The 16,038-nt window shown below is 44.2% G+C and overlaps 1 protein-coding gene across 1 annotated transcript; it reads right to left on the minus strand.

Moving 5' to 3' along the window:
- Nucleotides 1–7,900: 7,900 nt before the first annotated feature.
- Nucleotides 7,901–14,125, minus strand: LOC124290284 (scavenger receptor class F member 1-like). The gene is made up of 5 exons (XM_046726995.1): nucleotides 13,978–14,125; nucleotides 12,388–12,525; nucleotides 9,600–9,731; nucleotides 8,889–8,970; nucleotides 7,901–8,072 (listed from the first exon to the last, which is right to left on the minus strand). The coding sequence occupies exons 1-5, from the start codon at nucleotides 14,123–14,125 to the stop codon at nucleotides 8,000–8,002; spliced, it is 573 nt and encodes a 190-aa protein (XP_046582951.1). The 3' UTR covers nucleotides 7,901–7,999.
- Nucleotides 14,126–16,038: the final 1,913 nt, after the last annotated feature.

Below are 16,038 nucleotides of genomic sequence, written 5' to 3' on the forward strand. Positions count from 1 at the left end.
GCGTTACATTATTACCCTGTCGGAATTGTACTTTCAAAGCTGCTACTAAGCGCTAAGCGCGACCGTATAGGTCCGTACATCCGCTTTTCAGGTACCCATTTTGAACAGCTGGGTGGACTGAGTGCAATGTGGACGAAGTGCCTTGCCCAGGGACACAACACAGTATGAGACCCAGGTCACAAATGTTGGTGTCTCCACCGGGATTCGAACACGGGCCTTTGGCGTGAGAGACCAGCAAGCTAACCACTACACCACCGTGCTCCACAGTATATACCCAGTTGTTCTTTCCAGCTGGTTTGTTACCACGTTACATCAACTGGAACATAATCATTAATGATAAACTATGACTCCTTATGTAATCATATCATGTTTGCTGTAAAGATAAGATAAGTCACAGTGGTTCTGGCATATTTGACATAAATGCAATGGAAATGTAACATCTTTCATATGACCTGGAAAAGCTCACCCACGTTCCTGTGGAGTTATAAAAATCAATATGAACATTTACAACAATCAATTAGTAGATTGGTAGAGTGAGAGATGATGGATGGACTGATGGATGGGTCGATGGATATATTGTGAGTAGAGGTTTGGACGGATAAGCGTAAGGGGGAATGAAGGATGGATGGTGAGTGGATGGATGAGAGGGTTTGGTATAGGCCGATGAAGGACTGAAGGACCAGATGATCGAAAGGCAGACGGATGGGCGGGTGAATGGTCGACGGGCGGATTGAATTGAGAAATGGAATAGTGGATGAATGATGGCTGATGGATGAATGAACAAATGGGCGGAGCATGGATGATTGATGGGTAGATGGATGAAGTAATCAATGGATGGGTGGCCGGATTGGTGGTAAGCGGAAGATGGACACGACGATGGATGGATGTGTGGAATGATGGGTGGAAGGGTGGATGGTTGACGAATGATGAAGTCATATGTCCTGAAATACTAGGATGGGGTAGTCAAGCTATGTTGTATCTTAGAGGGAGTGATTGAATATGGATATACTCAGGTTTTAGTTCCCTCAAATTCACGGCGGTGAACACCAGTAATCTTCAACTTACATTGTACCCATCAAGGAAACGAAGCTGAGACCAAGTCAACCGTTAAACACAATTGGTGGAATGAATGTGATTTACAACATGCCAAGATTGTGATTCGAAACAAGGCCATTTACGTGTATATATCTATCTGTATATATATGTTTGATGTTGTTTCAGGGGAGTACAACGCCCTACAACGTAAGTACATTTCCAATATGTTGTAGAGTTCACTGTTCTAGGTAGAAAGTGTGGGTGGGTGGATGATTGGCGGGCATAGATGTGAATGTCTGGCTTCACAACCTTTCAGCTTTTCAGGCTGGTTAGAGAGTGTACAATCCACATTACATTTACCGACATTCTTCAGACACAGCAAGCGTGAGGTCTTGGTATAGATTCACAAGATGTCACAAAATATAGACCAGCACAATTATAAACAAATAGTGTGTTACATAAAGGACGAGAGAAACAATAAATTTATGAAACTGGTTTACACATTTCAAGGCACGGCCAGCGCCGTGACGTCATCGACCATCGGGATTGTTCTCTGCGTTGGAGGCGTAGCCAAGTGCTGTAGACCGTCCTTCTTCAGGCAGTCCAAGGAAAATACACATCACAAAATGAGGAAGTGTTTAAATGTCATTTCGGTTCTGAAATGCCATTCTATATTTTAGGTTCTTTGTGTTTGTTAATAACGCGATTTATCACGTTTCGCTTATTCGTTAACCAAGAAAATAGTTATACACTGTGTATTTAGATATTTTTCGAATCTAGATATTGAAAGCGTCGAGATGGACACGGGTTGTTGAGGTTATTCTAAGACATACTAGGATCTAGGATCCTGGGTTCGAATCCCTAATAAGTATCCCTGTTTTGTCAGTACCACACCTGGTAAACCCATCACCCCGAGCTAATCTCTCATATTGAGACAAGATGTTGATATGTAAGTCTCATACGAAACACATATAAACTTGCAATGCCATGTTATGTGGTCAATGTTAAATAATATCGCTTCTTGTGTGGAAGTGATTGAGCCGGTGATGACGGGAGTAAGGGTTGGACCGGTGATGCTGGCAGTAAGGACTGGACCGGTGATGCTGGCAGTAGGGACTGGACCGGTGATGACGGGAGTAAGGGTTGGGCTGGTGTTACTGGCAGGAAGGACTGGACCGGTGATGACGGGAGTAAGGGTTGGGCTGGTGTTACTGGCAGGAAGGACTGGACCGGTGATGACGGGAGTAAGGGTTGGGCTGGTGTTACTGGCAGTAAGGACTGGACCGGTGATGACGGGAGTAAGGTTGGGCTGGTGTTACTGGCAGGAAGGACTGGACCGGTGATGACGGGAGTAAGGGTTGGGCTGATGTTACTGGCAGGAAGGACTGGACCGGTGATGACGGGAGTAAGGGTTGGGCTGATGTTACTGGCAGGAAGGACTGGACCGGTGATGACGGGAGTAAGGGTTGGGCTGGTGTTACTGGCAGTAAGGACTGGACCGGTGATGACGGGAGTAAGGGTTGGGCTGGTGTTACTGGCAGTAAGGACTGGACCGGTTATCCTGGCAGTAAGGGTTGGGCTGGTGTTACTGGCAGTAAGGACTGGACCGGTGATGACGGGAGTAAGGGTTGGGCTGGTGTTACTGGCAGGAAGGACTGGACCGGTGATGACGGGAGTAAGGGTTGGGCTGGTGTTACTGGCAGGAAGGACTGGACCGGTGATGACGGGAGTAAGGGTTGGGCTGGTGTTACTGGCAGTAAGGACTGGACCGGTGATGACGGGAGTAAGGGTTGGGCTGGTGTTACTGGCAGGAAGGACTGGACCGGTGATGACGGGAGTAAGGGTTGGGCTGGTGTTACTGGCAGGAAGGACTGGACCGGTGATGACAGGAGCAAGGGTTGGGCTGGTGTTACTGGCAGTAAGGACTGGACCGGTGATGACAGGAGTAAGGGTTGGGCTGGTGTTACTGGCAGTAAGGACTGGACCGGTGATGACGGGAGTAAGGGTTGGGCTGGTGTTACTGGCAGGAAGGACTGGACCGGTGATGACGGGAGTAAGGGTTGGGCTGGTGTTACTGGCAGTAAGGACTGGACCCAGTGATGACGGGAGTAAGGGTTGGGCTGGTGTTACTGGCAGTAAGGACTGGACCCGGTGATGACGGGGAGTAAGGGTTGGGCTGGTGTTACTGGCAGGAAGGACTGGACCGGTGATGACGGGAGTAAGGGTTGGGCTGGTGTTACTGGCAGTAAGGACTGGACCGGTGATGACGGGAGTAAGGGTTGGGCTGGTGTTACTGGCAGGAAGGACTGGACCAGTGATGTATACTGGCAGTAGGGTTGGCTGGTGATGCTGGCAGGAAAAGGACTGGACCGGTGTTGACGGGAGTAAGGGTTGGGCTGATGTTACTGGCAGTAAGGACTGGACCGGTTATGCTGGCAGTAAGGGTTGGCTGGTGATGCTGGCAGGAAGGACTGGACCGGTGTTGACGGGAGTAAGGGTTGGGCTGGTGTTACTGGCAGTAAGGACTGGACCGGTTATCCTGGCAGTAAGGGTTGGCTGGTGATGCTGGCAGGAAGGACTGGACCGGTGTTGACGGGAGTAAGGGTTGGCTGGTGTTACTGGCAGGAAGGACTGGACCCGGTGATGACGGGAGTAAGGGTTGGGCTGATGTTACTGGCAAAGGACTGGACCGGTGATGACAGGGAGTAAGGGTTGGGCTGATGTTACTGGCAGTAAGGACTGGACCGGTTATCCTGGCAGTAAGGGTTGGCTGGTGTTACTGGCAGTAAGGACTGGACCGGTGATGACGGGAGTAAGGGTTGGGCTGATGTTACTGGCAGTAAGGACTGGACCGGTTATCCTGGCAGTAAGGGTTGGCTGGTGTTACTGGCAGGAAGGACTGGACCGGTGATGACGGGAGTAAGGGTTGGGCTGATGTTACTGGCAGTAAGGACTGGACCGGTTATCCTGGCAGTAAGGGTTGGCTGGTGATGCTGGCAGGAAGGACTGGACCGGTGATGACGGGAGTAAGGGTTGGGCTGGTGTTACTGGCAGTAAGGACTGGACCGGTGATGACGGGAGTAAGGGTTGGGCTGATGTTACTGGCAGTAAGGACTGGACCGGTTATCCTGGCAGTAAGGGTTGGCTGGTGTTACTGGCAGTAAGGACTGGACCGGTTATCCTGGCAGTAAGGGTTGGCTGGTGTTACTGGCAGTAAGGACTGGACCGGTGTTGACGGGAGTAAGGGTTGGCTGGTGTTACTGGCAGTAAGGACTGGACCGGTGATGACGGGAGTAAGGGTTGGGCTGATGTTACTGGCAGTAAGGACTGGACCGGTTATCCTGGCAGTAAGGGTTGGCTGGTGTTACTGGCAGTAAGGACTGGACCGGTGTTGACGGGAGTAAGGGTTGGCTGGTGTTACTGGCAGTAAGGACTGGACCGGTTATCCTGGCAGTAAGGGTTGGCTGGTGATGCTGGCAGGAAGGACTGGACCGGTGTTGACGGGAGTAAGGGTTGGGCTGATGTTACTGGCAGTAAGGACTGGACCGGTTATCCTGGCAGTAAGGGTTGGCTGGTGTTACTGGCAGTAAGGACTGGACCGGTGTTGACGGGAGTAAGGGTTGGCTGGTGTTACTGGCAGTAAGGACTGGACCGGTGATGACGGGAGTAAGGGTTGGGCTGGTGTTACTGGCAGGAAGGACTGGACCGGTGATGACGGGAGTAAGGGTTGGCTGGTGTTACTGGCAGTAAGGACTGGACCGGTGATGACGGGAGTAAGGGTTGGCTGGTGTTACTGGCAGTAAGGACTGGACCGGTGATGACGGGAGTAAGGGTTGGCTGGTGTTACTGGCAGTAAGGACTGGACCGGTGATGACGAGAGTAAGGGTTGGCTGGTGTTACTGGCAGTAAGGACTGGACCGGTGATGACGGGAGTAAGGGTTGGGCTGGTGTTACTGGCAGGAAGGACTGGACCGGTGATGACAGGAGTAAGGGTTGGCTGGTGTTACTGGCAGTAAGGACTGGACCGGTGATGACGGGAGTAAGGGTTGGACTGGTGTTACTGGCAGGAAGGACTGGACCGGTGATGACGAGAGTAAGGGTTGGCTGGTGTTACTGGCAGTAAGGACTGGACCGGTGATGACGGGAGTAAGGGTTGGCTGGTGTTACTGGCAGTAAGGACTGGACCGGTGATGACGGGAGTAAGGGTTGGCTGGTGTTACTGGCAGGAAGGACTGGACCGGTGATGACGAGAGTAAGGGTTGGCTGGTGTTACTGGCAGTAAGGACTGGACCGGTGATGACGAGAGTAAGGGTTGGCTGGTGTTACTGGCAGTAAGGACTGGACCGGTGATGACGAGAGTAAGGGTTGGCTGGTGTTACTGGCAGTAAGAATTGGACCGGTGATGCTTGGAGTTAGGATTGGGCCGGTGATGCTGGGAGTACAGAATGGACCGGCGATGCTGACAGTAAGGATTGGGCCGGTGATGCTAGCAGTAGGAGAGACTGCACCGCTGCCACTGATCATTTTACCATCCTGCTTGCTCAGCCTTTGGCTGTTACCGTAATTACAGATATTGCCCTACGCATTTCTACTCGAGATCATCACTTGCGCGATGTTAAGAAGATTTTACAGCAGCTTCGTAGAATGAGGTTATGGGTGAGTGTGTGAGTTTAGTTTTACGTCGCACTCAGCAATATTCCAGCCATATGGCGGCGGTCTGTAAACAATCGAGTCTGGACCAGACAATCCAGTGATCAACAGCATGAGCATCGATCTGCGCAATTAGGAACCGATGAGATGTGTCTACCAAGTCAGCAAGCCTGACCACCCGACCCGTTAGTCGCCTCTTACGACAAGCATGGGTTATTGAAGGCTCATTCTAACTTGGACCTGCACGGGTAGCTTCCGTCATGAATACAAATGTTTTGGGTTCGCCTCAGTCCTTACGATAATATCTGATAGTTCACTGGTTCACCAGTTCATGTGGCATTGTAAAGCTCTGACAGAAGGGAGGTTCATGACTGTCATTCAAAGCAGTGGCTATGGGATAGCTTCGTGTTTTAAGTGCTCGCGCGTTACGGCAAAATATTCGATTCCCTGACTGATGGGTACAGTTCCAATGTGTGTGGAAACTTGTCCACGTCAACAAACATGCAATTGTTTTCCTCTTTGATACACACTGCATTGTGACGATACACAAGATATATGGCATGTGAATCGAAATATGTATAACAGTTTAGGAGGCATGTCGTTTATAATATATGTACATTTGAATACTGCATCAAATTTCTTTAAGCTAATACCACTGCATAGTAATTGACGTATGCATGTTACAACATGGCGGAATTGCGTAATAACCACATTTCCTTAATTTGTTCAAACATTTGCGCACTTACATGTGAACGTCGTAATGTTTTCTTGTGGAAGGACATGGTATCAATGTATGGTTAACATCTTAATCTCATCACACAAACAAACACACACACACACACACACACACACATATGAATGTTATGTGTACAATATTCTCTCACTGACGCCCAGGTAGTTCTCTCTTCATAATACAGTTGTTTACGGTAAAGAAGGTAAAGCTCACCAGTGTCATTGGTTGAAGTAAATATTTATGCACATAAAATAAGCGCATGGGAAGTAAACATTGAACGAAAATGTGAGAGTTAAATTACAGATAGACATATAATACATGTACATACATTCGAGAGGGCAGTGTTTAATTCTTTCTAAGGTGGGAAAGCCACAACACACCACACACAACAGAATTGTCTTTACGATGCTGACATTACTGCAAGGGTATTTGCGATTAATATCAGTGTTGTCAATTGATATAAGTTTTAAAAATTAACAAAATATTATCATGATATGTTTGATAAAATATATATGCTTCGATGAACACACTGATATTGTGCCCTCCACAAGAGCTATATCTTGGTTGAAATCAAGCTATATCTCCTTAAGATTATACTAGCATGGTCGCTATTAATAGATGTATATTTTCCGAAACAAAAATCCTAATAACCTGTAAAGATTCACTTTGAAAAGTCTAATTCAGAGGGGTGTCTTCGCCAAACTGCGTGACATCTCTCTGGGTCGATCCTCTATTTGTGGTCGATCTATAGTCTGTTTGCAGTGAAAACGTACCGATGAATTTCACTTTAAACAAAAAAGTAAATCAAATAATGTGAAATTAAGATTGCGAATCCTCATACATCTACCTTGCCAATTGAACATTAAAATCTGAGAATTTTATTCAATAGTTTCAAATCGCTATTATTGATTTGTATTACAAGGGGGTACGCGCAGTAGTTGGAATAGTGAAACAAAAGCACGTGCGGTCCGTCTAACAAAAAAGTAAATCACATAAAGTGAAATTAAGATCCTCATGATTTTACCTTGCCAATTGAACTTTTAAACCTCAGAATGTTATTCAACTTAGGGTAAAAGTTGTTTAACAAACGATCATAGTTTCAAATCGCTATTATTGGTGTGTATTACAAGGGGGTATGCATATTAAATGAAACACCGAGAACAAGAAGGGTTGGTTTCTACGGTAGTCTAAGTTAACGCTCATGATGGACCGCACGCGCATTTGTTTCACTATTCCAACTACTGCGCGTACCCCCTTGTAATACAAACCAATAATAGCGATTTGAAACTATAAACGTTTGTTAAACAACTTTTATCCTAAGTTGAATAAAATTCTGAGGTTTAAAAGTTCAATTGGCAAGGTACAATCATGAGGATTCGCAATCTTAATTTCACTTTATGTGATTTACTTTTTTGTTTAAAGTGAAATTCATCGGTACGTTTTCACTGCAAACAGACTGTAGATCTGTTGCATCGCGATCCTGTGTGTCCCCTACTCCGGGTCGATCCTTTACTTGTGGTCGATCTAGATATGTTACATCGCGATCCTGTCTGTCCTCTATTCCGGGTCGATCCTTTATCACTACAATTCGTACAGTCGGTTGCATCTCTCAGCAAATTCCACATACGAGTTTTGGTATCTCCGTTTGAGTTTTCTGAAAAGTTACCACACAAACCATATTAGTAAATAGCATAACAATACAGTATAAATAGTCTTTACATATCTAATGCTGAACAGATGAGGAGAAACACAGGGACCACGTTCACCTGGCTCCATGAAACTAACGATGTTGCAGCAAAGTCGTCACACAGGTACAGTTAACAAGTTACAGTACTGCCAGAAATCAATGAGAATTTGTCCGTTCGTTGTAACTACTCGTCATGGTTACAAATCACAGATAATAATGACATAAAATATATACATATGGTAGACAACAAATAATAGTGAGAGAAAATGTCTCCTACTTTGATTAAATTAAATCTAGGACTCGTACGTTACTATTAATAATAACATATAGCTCAATAATTTCTGAGAATACAGTTTATAGTGGGATATTCAAGCAGATAACTCTCAGTTATTTATGTCAAATTTTGGCATCTCTGCGTTTAGAGAATGGCGAGTTTTAACTGAGAATCTTGGCTTAAGTTGTGGTGTATCAAAAAGATGGCGGATTGTTTGTGGTCTGCCCGGAAGTTGAGAATGTCTCCCTCCCAAAACGTGGCAGTAGGGCTCTCTCGGAACTTATTTCACTCGTAATCCAACAGCAAAATAACGTAATGAGGCACATGTTGACCCTCTTAACAATTTCTTTGTATATTTAGAGACTACCAATGTGCATACTCCGATGATTCCACCATGAGAAAGACAAGCCTGTTCCCATTTCCTCTGTATTTCCTGCAGAGTATTTGGTTTTATAATTTGGTATAAAATATATTTTCATATGAGATTCAAATTCGAGTTGTTGGCGTACCTGACATTGTATACAGCGCCACCGATGACGACGGCAACGATGACGAGTATTACTGCACCAGCGGCGCCAAATATCAACCAACCTGTAAATGTCATTCATCTTTAAATCTTACACCCATGAAACACAAATACACTATAATTTGTGTAATAACATTTATGCAATTAACATATTTCATTGAAGGCATCTGAAGGACAGAACAAGTTTACTTGCGTACTTGAAGACCGACTGATGTCCAGCAAAGGGTACCAAACCCGTTGGAGATTAAAATGGTTTGGAAGGTTGGGGCTTCCACGGAGACGCTTACGTCTATTTTCATTGTATTTCTTTCATTCGTGTTTTTAAACACCGATCGATTGGTTTTGTTGTGCCATTTGGTCAAGCGACAATTTAGAAATTCTATCTTAACTGAAGTTAGGCTGAGCGGGTTCTGTGAATTTTTCACGCTAATCTTTGACGATAATCACTTGAGTCAAGTTTGCAGTGATGTCTTTCCTGATCTACGCTAAAATATCTACCAAGAGTTTAGTTTACGTCGTTTTTAGCAATATTCCAGCAAATATCACGGCGGGGAACACCAGAAATGGCCTTCACATGGAGTACCCATGTGGGAAATCGAACCAGGGTCTTTGGCGTGACGAGTAAACGCTTTAACCACTAGGCTACCCCATCGCGCTTCGCTCAATTATAGATTTATGTATTTGATACCTTTACCTGTTTTACACGTGGGTCCTGTCCATCCAAACTTGCATCCCCGTGGGCAGTGACCTGTTCCGATATTACAGGGATCATCCTCGGCACACAGGCCACACGGCGTACATGCACCATACGTGTTGTTCGGACACTCTGTAGCGGTTAGATCATGATATACTATCGTTGTATCAACTGGTCATATATAACCGTCGAAAGCTATTTATCAAATAAGGGAAATCATATAATTTGCCTTGTTTTTGAGAAAATCATATCGTTTATATACTGAAAGGCAAAAAAACCCAAGTGCAGTCCAATAAATAGTTTATAACAATTTCAGAAGACAATATGGAACTGATACATGCATGCATGTTAACAGTTGCAAAGATCGATTGGTTGACAAAGGTGCGGATAGTGTTGTAATATTCACGGAGACTTGGATCAGGCATCAAGGTCACAAGGTCACAAAAGTCAGTTCCGTGTATGACCGCCATTTGCATTTACCTCCAGTGAACGCCTGTACATGGAATGCACCAAATTGTTGGTAAAGTTCAGTGGAATGTTGGTAACTGTCTGTAGCCCTGCTGCTCAAGGTTTAGCAGCATTTGTTGGCCTTGGACGAACTTGGTTCAGTCGTCTTTGAGTTTTGTCCCACAAATGTTCAATTGGGTTTAAGTCGGGACTATGGATGGCCAGGGCAGAACAGCAATGTTGTGATGTTGCAGATGTTGTTGTGTTACCTTTGCGGTCTCGCATTATCATGCTGGTAAATGTGGTTCTGATGTCGGGCGAAAGATGGCACAACATGGGGTTGGAGAGCCTGATCAATGTACCGCTGAGCATTCACACCATTCCCACTGCCAGGATCAATATTCTGAAACACAACTGGCCCTAGTCTCAGGTTGTAGCCAATACCTGCCCATACCATTACACTCGGGCTGCGCCAAGCGTTCCTTTCCATCACACACTTGATCAGCATAACGTTGACCTCGTCTTCGCCATATCCTGACACGTCCGTCAGCATGGGAAAGACAAAATCGACTCTCGTCTGAGAAGATCACACGGTTCCACTGTCAGTGACGTTAGTTCAGATGCTGTGTTGCCCACTGAAGACGTACCTGACGGTGACGTGGGGTCAGTATCGGCCGACGAGCTGGGCGGCGACATTTCATGTTGTTGGCCTTCAGTCGACGTCGTACGGTACGGCCACTAATGGTTGTTGGTGAGCTCCAGTGGTCCTTTGGGTTGTTTACTGGCACAGAGAAATGAATCTGCCTGATGTCGACGACAGATGAACCGGTCTTGTCTGGGCGTGGTTACGTTTGGCCTACCACTTCTTGGACGGTCAGCTGTGGTCTGCGTGGTTGCATAACGAAGTTTAAGGCGATAAATGGTCGTAACATGGACGTTAAAAGTACGGGCAACGTCATCTGCGCTTTGGCCTGCATTCAGTCCAATAGCTTGATCCCTTTGACATGCATGTAATCTTGGCATCAGCTATCGAATAGTGACAGAGACCAACAATCTGCACCAATTTATAGCCATTTCAGTCAGCAAATGCACGTGCATGTTCATTTCACCGTGAAACTTCGAATTCTCGGTACCATGGTGTGTTTTAGCGATATGTTTTAAAAGTGACTAGTAACCTTAAACGAGGCAATATTAATGGAACAATTCACAAAATTAATCGTTTAAGCCCAGGAAATGAATTCGCAATTTTCATTTCATACTAAATATCTCAGACTGAATTCCTTAAAAAATTGCGTTTCTTTTGCCTTTGAGTATACGATCAGCAAATGATTTCAGGGCTTCCACCACCGATAAGAGAATATTGATAATTTATTTTAACATGAACCTTTAATGGTTAAATTTGTTGTTAATTTGTTGTTAATAAAGTATCATAATCAAATAGTAGAAAACTGTTTTGACTTAAGTTTTCATTTCACATTTAAGACTTACCTAGAAGTTCTCTTGCTTGTTTTTTTATGTTTATAAGCTGATCAGTATATTTTCCAACATTCTATTTGCATTGACTGTCATGTATTTTTATAACATTGCAAACTGTCTGGAATACAAGATCTTGACATTTTAGTTGGTTTCGATTCTTGATTTGAATACAATAACAACTGATTAATCATGCTCCTTCTGAATTCATTCATGTATTCTTTTAGAAATTAGTCTGGGATTCAATCTGTGTTAACTCGAAAATACACGACAAGCCGCTCGTGTCTATTCATGAGTGAAGTTGGTGTTGATTTGTCTGCCAGTTAAAGGACAAAGTGTCAGTTTGATTTGGAAGGAAAGCAGTTTTGACAGTTATCTAGTAGCTGCACGCTCTCTGATAGAACGGAGATCCGAGAAAATCTGGGATAGAATTGGTCTTTAGCAACCCATGATTGTCGTAAGAGGCGACTAACGGGATCGGGTGGTCAAACTCACTGACTTGGTTGACACATGTCATCGTATCCCAATTACGTAGATCGATGCTCATGCTGTTGATCACTTGATTGTCTGGTCTAGACTCGATTATTTACAGCCTGCCGCCATATAGCTGGAATATTGCTGAGTGCAGCGGTAAACAACAAACAAACGAACTGAAAGAACAGAAGTGTCAGCAAAGTCAGTGACGACTGGACGTGTTCTGGTTAACTTGATCTTTGTTATATTCATTAATTTATTTTTAAACATCAGCGATTCCAGATTCGGCAGAAAGGACCAAATATCGTCTTGCATAAAATCTTTGTAGAATAACTTCAAAACATATATTTAAAGCACCCAATCCTTCCGTATCATGTGCTGATAATAATCTTACCTAAAGTGCAGTTGTCTCCCCTCCATCCGGGTATGCATCCAGTAGGACATCGTCCGGTCACGTGATCGCAAGTACTTCCTCTTTTGCAATTGAAACACGTTGACTGACACTTCACTCCAAATGTGCCAGCGTTACAACCTGTAAGGAACGATTTGAAAACTATTGATTTACATGTGGAACACTTGATCTAAGCTGGGAGTATGACACCTTAACGGGGAATGAATTCTGTTTATATCAACAATGTTAGTTTGATATCAAGTTTCAATACTTGTAGTCATAGTATGAAAGCGTGTCAGTTCCTGTTGGGAGATTGTTCCTTTGTTATTTCTCTTGGGAGAATTTATTTATTAACGAGGAGCATCTATCCGCGACACAATTGCTGTGTCTATATTAGTTCCGGATTGAAGTAATTTGGAACTGATCATCGTTGACATTAGCAATGATTCTTGCAATGAAACTTATTCACGGTTTCCGATAATGAAACAGCGTTGAAGTGTGGAATGATTTCCTTTCAAAGTATATTTCCACAGATGGAAAGCCTTCATATAGAGTTGCGTCCCCTATGTGAAAGAGGATTCGAATCTCCGATTTAGTATTGAGTATGCTTATTCGTATAAAAGCCTGAGAGGGTACGTAAGTCCCTAAAACTTTCATCGTCAATTTTGCTCCACCATCCTTTTAATCGTAGTATTTTTGTGATTTTAAATTTCGGCTAAACCTCCCTACCATCGCCAGCGGCCGAAGGGATGGTGTAAATCCAACTAGGGTCCATGCAGGTAGCAAAAGTAATGTAAGTCCCCATGGTTCCTAGTTTCGTGATCTACCTTCAGTTGTTGGCGATCTATAGCCCGTGTTTTATACTGTATTGTCTTCTTAAATTGGAATGTTTAAGCTTTGTTCGCTAGTTTTATATTATACCTGTGATTATCTAGTATTTTTACTGTCAATCGTCGACAGGTTTTAATCTTCAAAATATTTTCATTTTTTATTGTATAAATTGTTTTTGTCACGATATGGCTGAGATATTGCTGATGTGACGTTAAATATTAACTCACTCACTCACTATTCGTATAAAAGACCATACCACCCATTGTACATATTCATTTAACATTCAGAGCAATTCAACAGTAAGTTAGAGTTTACAGTTCTCCTCGTTGTTTAAACACATGGAAAATATATTTAGCTTAATTTTTTAATGGTTTCGGAGTTTCGAAAATTGAATAGTGAATAAACAGATATGTAATGTCCATCGTTATTCTTTGGAATTAGTTCTTTCTTATTTCCGTAAATATGGTGCAGTTGCAGAATGCATGACTCTCATCTTCGAGGGATAAACAGAATGGGCACGGGGATGGTTGTACACAATATATCGATGTCATTTAAGGTGCTCTGTCCTCTTCTTAGTTTCATCACTCCAATGTTCCCATTGCCACTTCAAGTTAGATTGGCCTATGTTTCCAGGTTTTCGGGCCTGCAGAATCAAGCTGACACGCCCTAATGTATCTCTCATAGCGTTAGAGGCGGCGGTAAAGCACATCCACTCCTTACATGTCAGCGTGGGTGTAAGAATATAACCGTATTTCCTCTCACCTTCTCGGCACTTAGGCATCCTGTAGCCTGGGGCACAACCTCTGAGACAAACACCAGTGGTCTTCTCACAGAAGCGATTCTCACAGTGACCGCACGTCTCGCACCTGGTTCCATACTGGCCACTCGGACAGGTCACTAACAAAGACATACAGCAGTATCAATCATACTGAGTGAGTGAGTGAGTGAGTGAGTGAGTGAGTGAGTGAGTGAGTGAGTGAGTGAGAGTGAGTGAGGAGTGAGTGAGGAGGAGTGAGTGAGTGAGGTGGTGGGGAGAGGGAGTGAGTGAGTGGGGAGGGGAGTGAGTGAGTGAGTGAGGAGTGAGTGAGTGGAGTGAGTGAGGAGGAGGGAGGGAGGGAGGGTGAGTGAGTGAGTGAGTGAGGAGTGAGTGAGTGAGTGAGTGAGTGAGTGAGGAGTGAGTGAGTGAGTGAGTGAGTGAGTGAGTGAGTGAGTGAGTGAGTGGAGTGAGTGAGTGAGAGTGAGTGAGTGAGTGAGTGAGTGAGTGAGTGAGTGAGTGAGTGAGGGAGAGGAGGAGGAGGGAGGGAGGGAGTTTTACACCGCTTTTAGCAATATTTCAACAACATGACGGCGGGTGACACCTGTAATAGGCTTCAGCGTGACGAATGGACGTTTACCCATAAGACTACTCCATCACCACATCAATCATACAGATACTATAAGCCGAGTGTTTACGTGATGGAAATATCGTACATTCAGAATATCAATTGTACTGACTGAACAGTTAAGGGTTATTATTTTTACTTTGTGTGTCATCAGAAAAATAATCGAAACTGAAGGAACATTTAGCTTTCGAATCCAATTGCGTGCGCTGCCGAAAAAAGTCCTTCTTATCGTTATCTAACTGGCATACACCTGACATTTGGGTATGACATGGTATTATGTCCTTAGCTGAAGTCATGGATAGATGTTGTAAGTATTTTATAAAACGCTCAGTCAAACAGCCTGTTTTGTTATGCATTTAAATTACCATATGATTTCTTGACATCTAAGTTGACATCACATCGGTGTAAACGTTGTAAAACATTGTAAACAAAAGGCTCTCACAGGCATGCTAGAAGAGTTGACAGTTAACAATTTACCAAATGCATAACATATTACATCCGAGCTAAATTTGAAGACCCGAGTTTACAATTGCAGCTTGATATGTGTACCTGACTTGTTGTTGTTCGGCGAGAAGACGTGAACACCGATAGGTTTGTGAAAGAGCTGTGACGTCAGTGGGGCCATGTGTTGTCCGTTCTCTGACACGACATGGATGCTCCTGGAAATGTTCACATATTAATGATATACATAAAGATGCCAGCCTTGAATAACCAGTTTAAAGACATTGAGGAAGGTAATGCTAGAATATCGAAGTAAAAACAAATTTCAGCCTCTTGTGTACTAATAAACAGTAAAATCAGAAATCCTACTGACCTCACTGACCTCAAATTTCAGAAAGTGTTCAAAATTAGGTAAGGTCTGTTATCGTGACCGTAGATTGTTAATCAATATGCTAACTGCATCAGTATATACCTGGATCTCAGTACATGCAATTCCAAGTTAGACATTTTGGGTTTCCAAGGCATTTACCAGTGTGCCCCTTGCTCGAGACATTTGGCATTATTGTACATGATCAGAAGTTAAAAGCTGAACATAAAAGTAAAATCTTAATTACTGCAATAATAATCACAGATGACTGCGATAATTATGCATTCACAGATGACATCACACCCGTACATATGACCGAGAGGTATTGACGAGTTAGGTGCAGCGGACATACAATTTCCGATCCCGTTATGAGATTCAAACCCCAGACCTTCCGATCCGCGATCGGACGCCTTGTCCACATGATCAGAGAAGATAACCCTAAAGGAGAGAGGGTAAGGACGTCATCCATGGATGTCTCCACGCCTTGCTACACAGGACGTTGTTACTGAGTATTCTTACTTGTCTTGTAGTGCCGTGTAGTAGAGTAGTCCATTGAATACGGTAACGTCTAACATTGGTGTATTAGTAACGACGTTCCTCCTCCCAGAACCATCCAGTAGAACCGAGTCTATG

The sequence above is a fragment of the Haliotis rubra genome, unplaced genomic scaffold (genome assembly GCF_003918875.1).
Source record: "Haliotis rubra isolate DU_JTF1 unplaced genomic scaffold, ASM391887v1 Scf460, whole genome shotgun sequence".
Lineage (NCBI taxonomy): Eukaryota > Metazoa > Mollusca > Gastropoda > Lepetellida > Haliotidae > Haliotis > Haliotis rubra.